General features: G+C 49.0%; 1 protein-coding gene across 4 annotated transcripts in view; it reads right to left on the reverse strand.

Annotated features, from left to right (window-relative positions):
- Window positions 1-321: 321 nt before the first annotated feature.
- The window catches only part of PTPN6 (protein tyrosine phosphatase, non-receptor type 6), a 31177-nt gene continuing 21453 nt past the window's right edge, over window positions 322-10045 (reverse strand). For all 4 annotated transcript variants that reach the window (XM_019526831.1, XM_019526833.1, XM_019526829.1 and 1 more), the window contains 12 exons: window positions 9456-9678; window positions 7568-7684; window positions 7280-7393; window positions 6729-6825; window positions 6048-6127; window positions 5807-5956; window positions 5509-5640; window positions 3743-3897; window positions 3549-3616; window positions 1839-1990; window positions 1502-1599; window positions 322-1332 (listed from right to left, as the gene is read on the reverse strand). In XM_019526831.1, the coding sequence (XP_019382376.1) occupies window positions 1209-1332; window positions 1502-1599; window positions 1839-1990; window positions 3549-3616; window positions 3743-3897; window positions 5509-5640; window positions 5807-5956; window positions 6048-6127; window positions 6729-6825; window positions 7280-7393; window positions 7568-7684; window positions 9456-9678 (1510 nt within the window). In that variant the 3' untranslated portion in view covers window positions 322-1208. The remainder of the gene's footprint in view (window positions 1333-1501; window positions 1600-1838; window positions 1991-3548; window positions 3617-3742; window positions 3898-5508; window positions 5641-5806; window positions 5957-6047; window positions 6128-6728; window positions 6826-7279; window positions 7394-7567; window positions 7685-9455; window positions 9679-10045) is intronic.

The following is a 10045-nucleotide window of genomic DNA, read 5'->3' on the forward strand; positions in this document are numbered from 1 at the left end:
CTTTGAGCATATATTAAACAACTATTTCCCTGGCATTGCAGTCACAAGGCCTTGGCAATGCCCTCATCTCCCCTCCCTTTACCCGTGGCCTGTCGCTGAGTGCTGTTGGTGCTTCAGGGATTGTGCCTTGCAGTTGTGTGTGAGGGGTTGAAGTGGCAACTGTAGGGATTCCTTGAGGAAATGACTGCCTGTGAACACAAGGATGGGGCTCAATGGCCTGGGAGGCCCCTCCCAGGCCTGTTTCTTAAAATTATATTTAAAAAAAACAACAATTCTTAGTGACAGCTCTCAAAAGGAAAAGCAAAAAGAAAACCGCCAAACTCCAACAAAACCTGGTTTATTTACAAAGGAAAGAACACATACCAACACCACACCCCATCTGTAAGTATTTACAGCATACAGAAGAGTGAATGTGCAAGGGCACAAGATGCAGGAGCCAGGCCTGGAGATACCAAAAGAGAACTGGCGGAAGGCAGGGGAGGGGGACTTTAGGGATGCGTTAGCTTAGCATCTGATGAAGTGAGCTGTGGCTTACAAAAGCTACTGCATCTCTAATCTTGTTGGTCTTTAAGGTGCCTACCCTGCCTTCTGCCTGTCTGCAGACTAATACAAGTAGCTAGCTTTCTTTGCTCAAAGAAGAATTGAAATGGTCCTAAACTACCAGGCAAGGGTTAAAAACTGTAGATGAGACTCTGATAAGTCAGAAGACTAAAGGAACAGAGATCAAGTGTGATAGATTTAGCTTGGGCAGACTAAATGGAGGGAAAGTCCTGTAGGGACACCTCTTGTGTAAGAGGAGCCTGTAAAGGACAAACAAAGCTTGTTCCAGGAGAGTGGATGTGACCCTGAACCTTGGTAGCCAGAGAAAATGAGAGATGCCATTACTGATCTGGCTGGTAAAAGTATTAAAGGGATAGGTTGGGACGCAGAGTAGATTGGCTGCCTCTGCTGGAATGTGTGTTCAGAAACAGCATAGGGATTGCAGCTAACTTGCCCTGGAGGCAGCATCTGCCAGAACAGAGAGGAGCTAGAACGAGAGAAAAAGCAACACGTCAGAAGGACTAGCTGGGGCATGACACAGTGTGTCAGATCCCTGCAGGAATATCTTATTGGGGCACATGGGTTATAGCGCCCTCTCCCGCCTCCCTGGAATGATCCTAGTCCAGATCTCACAGGACTTGGGGGACTGTCCCATCTGTTGCAGAAGGCTATTTTTTCTTGAGTGATCCCTTGAGCTTCTCCTTCCCCGATGATCGTTGCTTTCGTACTTTCTCCTCTTTCTTTGCTTTGGCATTTTCCAAGTTTTCATAGAGTGTTGGCTCTTCCTTTTGCCTGTAAGACAGGGAAAGGGCTGGGCAGAGCTAAAGAACCTGGCATGTAGGTGGAGAGAAACCGGAGAGAGACCAAACAGGAGGGAAGGGAGGAAGGACAGCAAAGACAATGAGGGGACAGAGATGGGGAAGGGTGGGAAGGGAGGTGTGAAGAGGCCTCCCACTCTTACTTGGAAGATTTCCGTGAGACTTTGCCATGGGGGTTCTTCAGAGCAGGTGGGTACATGATATTGCCATACTCAGACTCAGTGGCTTTTCCCTTCTGAGACTGCCAGGGACAAAAACAAGAGAAGAGAGGTCTGTAGGATGTGAGGGAGCACAGTGTTCCTTACACTGGGCTGCATCATGGGAAAACAAGGCATTGTCAGTGAGTAAATGGCAGCTGCTCCATGTCCTTAGTGCCAAGCTCAGGTGTGGAGAAACAGAATATGATTCAGCTGTGATGAATAGCCTATTCAGGAGCACAGCAACCCTTAGGACTGCATGTGGCAATGGATCCCCTCTTACCTGCATGACTTCCAGCTTCTTCTTGGTGGTCTCTATGTACTGACAGATGGCCACGTAGATGAATTTGTACTGGGCCTCAGTCTGCACCATTCCTGACCGCTGGGCCCTCACCATCTGAATGGTCTTCTGGATATCTATGTCACAATCCAGCCCTGTAGGTAGAGAGGCCATTATTAGTTGGGAGCTCCTGACCTCAGTCTTACACCAAGTGTCAGTCTCCCGACTGAGGTTTCCAAATAAAATCTCTACATAGCCAAATCCCAGCAGGTTCAGGAACAGGGGTGGGCAAAATATGGCCTGTGGTCTGGATCTGGCCTGCCAACCAATTGAATCTGCAATGCAGGCTGGTGCCCACCTGCATTGCAGGTCTGCATTGATTGGATCTGGCCTGCAGTGCTCCACATAGGGTTGAGCCCCACCCACTCCCGCCTGGGGCAGCTGCGCCATGCTCCAGCCCCAGCCAGCGTGTACAACTTCCTGGTGCAACTGCTCCCAATGTGGCTGCAGCTGTTTGGATGCTACTCCGCTCCCCCAGACTCCAGTGGCTCCTCCTTCTCCTGTTCCTGCTGCACTACTCTAGGCAGGGGGGAAGCTGCAGCCAGGCAGCTCCTGCCCCAGTGCACAGGGCTCCAGCTCCTGGCCACCTTACACTCACTTTTCCCACCCAGTGCAATAAGCTGCCACCGGTGGGTGGGCAGAGTGGGTGGAGGGTGGCCAGGAGCTGGAGCTAGACCTGGAGCCCTGCACATTTGAGGCAGGAGCCAACCAGCTGCAGCTTCCCCCCAGCCCAGAGTGGCACAGCAGAAGCAGGAGGTGGAGGGGCTGCTGGAGGCAGAAGAGAGCCAAGCAGCACCCAGGCAGCTGTATCCACACCAGGAGCAGCCATGCTGGGAAGCTGTGTGTGCTGGCTAAGGCTGAAGCCTGGACTGTCCGGTGGGTGTGGTCTGCCCTGGGTGTGAGCAGGCAGGGCTTGGACCCTTGCAGGGGCAGCTGTGGGCTGGATGAGGAGGATGTGGACTGCACCTGCACTGCACTGCCCGTGCCCCCACCTCCAGCATCTAGCTTGTGGGCAGCCCTCCACATACCCACACATCCCCCTCAAACAAAATACACTAGAGTAAGACTTTGTATTATAGCAGATGTTTGATTTTTTACTATGTGATTTGTTTTTTATATCTTCTAAAAGATTTTGTGTGTGCAGCCCTCAACAGATCACCAAAACTCATTAAATGGCCCACCAGCCAAAATAATTGCCCATCCCTGTTCTGGTACCTGTATCCCCATATTCTCTTTTGCCCCTCAGCCTCCTGGTGCCAATCACTGAGTAATGTCAGAGCTGCACAGATTGGTTAGTTATATCCACCAATGGGAGCACCAGTGATCCAACTACTGCTACAGCCAATCAGCTGGTACTGCCAGACTACCACCAGGAGGCCTGGGAGAAGCAGCCTTCTCCATCTTTTGCTCAATAGTTGCATTCCTGTGGGTAACAGGATCTTTGACATAGGGATGTGGCCACCCATCCACTTCCCTCCCTGTCTTTTAAGCCCTTGGGATATTTATGTAGATGACTTTTTCCTTCTCAGCAGATCTGGTATTTTTTAATTAGGGAAATGGCTATTTAAGAATGGTGGAAAAAAAACTAGGGTTGGGACAGTGCCCTGCCAGACAAGCAAATGCATTCTCACAGACATGTGGGGAGTCCTTTACCCTTGGTGGCGATCGTGTCCACTATCATATCGATGACAATGATGGTTCCGGTGCGGCCAATTCCAGCACTGCACAGGAAGGCACAAGCAGAGATCAGAAACTGGCAGTATTATAGACACACAGTGTTTATCTTTCTGCTGCAGGGAGGATGGTTTTTGGTTGCTTTATGCTGCGCAGGCAGTTCCCATACCCACCTGCAGTGCACCAAGATGGGTCCAGCATCTGGGATGCTCTCCTGTTTCTGATTGATCTGGTCCAGGAAGCTGAGCACCCCTCCAGGCTCACTGGGGACTCCATGGTCTGGCCAGCTCAGGTACTGGTACTGCCAGATCTCACGCACCAAATCACACTAGGGAACCAAAACATATAATGCTGTGGAAAGCCACTGGCCCTTGAGGGCCTCTCTCTTCCCAGCACAGACCTGAAGTGACAGCAGCAATGCATGGAGCTCCTGAGGTTCAGCCACTCCTTGGCCTCTCTGCCAAGGCTGCCAAAGCAGCAAGGTAGGATACTGAGGGTTTCTCTCTCTAGGATCCAGACTGAGAGCATGTCAATGTATTTCACAGACAGTGCTGGCAGAGAGAGGGAACAAGTCCTAGCCACAGCAGTCTTATCACTGCACTGGAAGAGGGGCCCAGGAGACTCTATTTTAGCCCCACACTCAGAGTCTAGACTAGATTCAGGTCCCATTTACTTCTAACTAATTCCTCCTGAAGTCACTCATTAAGAACATACAATGTGCCATGCTGAATCCACCCAATGGTCCAATCTAACCCAGTGGCAGAACCAGATACATCAGAAGGAGACCACCAAATGCTGAACGTTACTATATCTAGAGTGATCCATCCCCTGTTCATTACCCTTGTTCATATCCACCATCATTGGTTTAGAGATGGCAAAGGAAACATCTCCAACTCTTTTGTTTCATAGCTATGAACAAATCTATCAGCCATGAATCTGCTCAGTCTGCTTTTGAACCTGGCTATACTATCTGCTTCTAAAACCTCCTGTGGCAGGTACACGTTAACTACATGTTGTAGAAAAATGTACTTTCTCTTGTTAGTTTTAAACCCATCTCCTACTAATTTCAGTGGGTGCCCCACAGTTCCAGTATTCTGGGACTTGGTAAATAACAGTTTCCCGTTCACTTAATGATTTTAAAGACCTCTATAAAATCTCCCTTCATTCTTTGCCTTTCCAAACTTAGCCTTTTCAGTCTCTCCTGGCAGCTGCTCTGTAGCCCCAATCATTTTGGTAGTCCTTCTCTGTACCACCTCTAATCCTGCTACATATTTCTGGAGATGTGAAGAGTAGAACTGTACACTGTATTTGAGACGTGGGCACACCATAGAGATTTGTACAGTGGCATGATGATGATCTCCATTTTGTTTCCAAATCCCATAATGATACCCAATAGTTTATTGGCTTTTTTGGTCGCTGCTGCACATTGAGCTGACATTTTAAAAGAACAAGCTACAACGACTCCAAGGTCTCATTCCTGAGTCATAACAGCTAGTTCAGAACCCAGCATTGTGCATCTGTAATTGAGGTTCTTTCCCCCCCACCCCCCCGGTGCATTACCTTGCACTTGTCAACACTGAAGTACATCTGCCAGTTTTTTGTCCACTCATTTAGCTTGGTGAGATTTTTTTGCAGCTCTTCTCCATTGGTTTGGGATGCAACAACCAGAACAATTTTGTAACATCTGCAAACTTAGGAGATTTCACCCTGTAGCCCCATTTCCAAGTCACTGATGAAAATGTTGGACAAAACCAGGTCCAGCAGAGATCTTAAAGGAGAGTCCCTCTGGATTTTGGATCTCCCACCATCCTGAAAAGTAACCATTTAGCCCTTCCCTTTGCTTCCTATCTTGTAACTAGCGCTCAAAATTCCTCACTCTAAAGGCACAGTTATATTTCAAGGCCCAGAGGCAATTCCTTCTCTGGGGCTGGACACTCACATCATCGATGGGTGCCAGGGAGAGCTGGCGGAGCTTGTACTCCTGGGTGTCGTGTTCCTTGCTGTTAGTCACGCTGTAGGGACCATACTTCTTGGTGCTGCCCTCCTCTGGCCAGTAGGGGACGCACTTGTTCTGTGTAGAAACAAAAAGAGAGGGTGAAAGCTGAAGCTAGACAAAAATCAGGGAAAAATCTCAAGGCAGAAAATAAAAAAGGGCAAAGCAGGGAGGGGCTGGCAGGAAACAAGTCGGGGAGATGGGGGGGAAATGGCAGTGAGCACAGTTCCTCCATGCCACTCACCCTCCCTTTCTCCACCTCCCGGGTGGTCATCACAATGATGCGCGTGTTTTCCTGCCACATCATCTGCCAGAAGTCATTGACCGTGGCATCCAGGCATCCCTGGCTGGCAATGTAGCTCTTGGTGCGCTCGTCTGGGCTGATCAAGGTGTTCTGCAGGTGAGCAATGGACAGAGGTAGGTCAGTAGGCTACAAGATCTGGGTGCTCCCCCAGCGCACAGCAGCAACATGTTTGGAGTCTCACCTGGACGTAGTTGGCATTGATATAATCTGATCCAGGGATGTTTGGATCCCTGCCCTGGAGGACTACCCGGGTGTGATCAACTAGGGGAGAGATGAAGGATTAATAGAGCAGCATGGGATCTCTGCCTTCTCCCCCACCAGCCATGTAACTAGGGTCTGGCACCAGCAGCATCCCACAGGACCCTCCTAACTCCACCCTCATGCTGACTGGCACTTGGCAGCATATCTACCTGGGGCACTGAACCTACTGGTTATACTTATTCCCTTCACCCCAAAGCTGAAACCAGCAGTCCCATGTAGCCTAATTTCCACCATCCTGAATCAGTTCTGTGGGTACCATAGTTCCAGCGTCTTACCAGCAACTCAGACAATACCAGCCAGTACCCACACCTCTTCCCTTCTGCATTGGACCAGGCCAGTAAGCCAGTCTAACCTGATGTTCACCTCCACTCCCTATATGGTAGATGATACATCACACTGAGCCCCAATGGCCTCAAGTACTCAGACAAGTGCCCTTCTGGAGGGCAAATAATCCCCAACAAGGCTGAAGTTTCCCTGGGGGACTCTCAGATAGGGTCTTAAGATTTGTTGCTGCCCCTCTGTCTGGCGGTGCCCTCTTCATCAAAGCAGAGAAATGCAGCCTCCTTTTCCCAACAGAAGAGCAGAGGAAGGTGAAACTCACAGGGCAGGATGTTCTTGTACCGATTCTTGCCCTTGTTTTCAGGCCTCTGGCCTTCATGCCTGTCATAGAGATTCTTGGCCTCCTGCTTTTGCAAGCTCTGACAGAGGAAGAGAACAATTATGGAGTAGTCACAAGCTGGCATAGAGTGGGGGGGGGAAACCTGGAGGGAGGAACGGCAGTCTAGAGTTGAAGGCACCAGCTGGGGACATGAGGGATCCATGTGCAGTTCTTTGCTTCCCCACAGACTCCCTGCTTGAGCTCAGGGAAGTCACTCAGTCTTCCCAGGCCTCCATTCCCCATGAGTAAGTTGAGAGTGCTTTTCTACATCACAGAGGTGCCGTGAGGAGACCAGCACTAGCGACTGCATAGCACTGATTCTACAGCAACAGGGACCACAGATGGAGACCTCTTGCATAAGAATACCTATGCATAGGGTATAATGCCTAGATACAAGGGGGTTGAATCCATGAAGGGGCAGAGAGAGAGAATGAGACAGGGAGCAGGGTCTCCCAGAAGGACATGGAGGCCTCACCTGCACCACTGTAACTTACATCAAATTCCTCCCAAAATCCAGCCTTGGCTGTCTCTTCAGGAAGGCTCCGCTTGTTCAGCTCCTGCACCCTGTTCTCAATGTCAGCAGCATTCACTCTTGTAGCATAATAGGGCTGAGGAAGGCAAAGGAGAAGAGTAAGTGTAAAGACATAACAGGGATGGATCCAGCTAAATGACAAAGTCCCCTTTTTATGCAGCATGTGTGGTGAGGGGAGGGGGGAGATGCTCAGAGTGGGACAGACAGCAAAGCCCTCCAAAATACAAAAATAAACAAGACCTCCATTTACCTGCTTCAGGTACACAAAGGTTCCAGATACCTCTTCAATTCCTATCTTCTTGAAATGTTCCACTAGATCTGCCAAACTGTCAAACATATCAGCCCCTCCAACTGTGTATCTCCCGTTCTAGAGTGAGCAAGGAAGAGTTATGTCTCAAATGCTCCTACTTACTGTTCCTACACAGGTTTTTATACAAGGTCAGGGAAAATGGTTATAATGGAGTATAAAAGCCTGGGTGGGCCCCACCCTATGAACCTGAAGTGCAGCATGTCCTGTGGTGTAGGTCCCACCCACCTGGCATGATGGTCAGATGAGAGCTGGTTCTGAATGCATCAAATGTGCAACATGTTGGACTGACCCCCCCGGTGCCCTGCCCAGTAGGTGGAAGCCCAGAGAAGTCATCCTCCCACAGCCTGTTTTTCCCCATAACTCCTCTCCATGCTCGGCAGCGTTCCACTGGATGGAACACAAGACCTAGCAATAGCCAAGTGGATCCTTTCACGGGGCTAGTCTGAGGGACCTTGCCAAGGTTGTCCTCTTCTACAAGACTCCTCAGCCTCTCATCACAGCTCTGAACTTCCATGGTGTCGGTGAGCTCTGCAGCTCATCTTGGAAACTTCTTAAAAAGTCTGAACATCTCTGCAGAGCCAAAGTGGCCAGAAATTACAAGTGTTCTCTGTCTCCACTGCATCCCCCTGCAATCACACTGTTTCCTTCACATCATTGTGCTGTTTGGATGCATAGTCTCTCTGATAAAGCTCCAGATTCATTCTTACTTTCAAGCAACCTTATACTGGCCTACAAGACTTTGTACACCTCTGTTTCCTCCACCCCCTGAAGTCCCTCACAGCCCTGTACCTGTCCTACAACTACTTTAATGTCTAGCAGGACACCTTCCTCATCTTGGGTGCAGCATAATCAGCGATATCCTGCAACCGCTGCTTGGACCAGGCAAGGAACCTTGGGCATGGGTGGACCTACGATTTTGAGAACGGGGGGTGCAGGTGGTGTGGTACATCATCAGATATAACACACACATATTTATCTCCAGTTAATATGCTAGGGTCCTAGGGCTAGATTATGTAGTTTAAGATCAAGCAAAACCAAATATAACTTCACTGAAATGTGCATTAATTTGCTTAATTTATATATAAAGTTTAAAAAAACCACAACCAACTAGGCAGAAAATAGTCAATACAGTCAAAAGATATTGTTTCATTAGTCCTGTAGTCATTAAAATGAAACATATATCTCTTATTCAGATTAAAACAAAACCTTCCTGAGCAGCTTGACAATGTCTCCAGTACTTCACTGAGTCATTTCTATACCTGAGTTAATACTACGATACCTGAATTATGGTTTTTAGCTAAAGTTAAAAAACAGGCTTCAGAGCTGTAAAATAGAGGAGAGACTATATGAGGAATGGCAGCAAGACAACTAAATTGCATTAGGAAGGATAGTTTGAATAGTGGAACATCAGACCATTAAAAAGGAGAGAGGGTCACTAACACCTGTAGAGAGAAATTATCAGGAATCTGGTAGATTTTAATGAGCCATGAAGTCAATTGACTCTCTCAGTGATGTCTGAATAGAAATGCCACAATTCCTCCCAGGCAATTGGTTTTAAAGTTTGGGTAGAAAAGGAATCAAAGGTAGGGGGGAGTGCAACCACACCACTACAACCCCCATTAGATTTGCCCCATCCATGGATAACAATGTTAGTCACCACCGCCCTATGCATGTATTACACAGACATTGTAAGATATCTTTCACTTTCCAGAAGGACCTATATCTTCCTGGTGGTGAGAGAGAACCAAGCAGTGATCAGCAGAGAAAGATATCTTTCTTTCACCTCCCATTTGTGTCCTGTCCCCCCAGCCCCTGCCATCCTTCTCACCTCACACATGATCTTGATATGGGTGACTTTGAGCCGGGTGCCAGGGGTACTGGCAGCCCCAGGTAGAAGGGCCTCAGCCCCAGGTTTGGGTTGGTCAGTCAGGACCGACAGAACGAAGTCACCAGGTTTGCTGAGGCTCTCTCGCACCAGGAAGGTCCAAGGGATGGCCTTGGCCTGGAGCAGAGACTCAGCTGCTGAGCCAGATAGATGCCCATGGTACCACCTGGGGGGAAAGAGGAGAGAGTCAGACGATAGCTAGGGATGTGGAGGAATGGAGAGGATACTGGACGGAGGTGATAGACAGGCACGATAAGAGTCCAGGGGGGAGAAGGGGAGAGGGTCAGAAGGAAACCAAATGAGGGACAAGACCCTGAGCAGAGGCAGACCAGGAGGGGCCATGAGATAGAAGGAGAGGGAGTTGCAAGGCGATGCATAGAAGGTGTCTGGGACCAAGTGGAGCCAAGAGTACAGGAGTGCCTGGACCTTGAGAAAGGAAGAAAAGAGAAAGAAAGGTAGGACATGTGAGCCTGAGCTGTGGGGTAGCCAAATGGGAGACATGTAATAACCATGTGACATACAGGGTAAGGTGC

This window comes from Gavialis gangeticus, unplaced genomic scaffold, assembly GCF_001723915.1.
Source record: "Gavialis gangeticus isolate Ggan-Ray unplaced genomic scaffold, GavGan_comp1, whole genome shotgun sequence".
NCBI classification, from domain to species: Eukaryota; Metazoa; Chordata; order Crocodylia; family Gavialidae; genus Gavialis; species Gavialis gangeticus.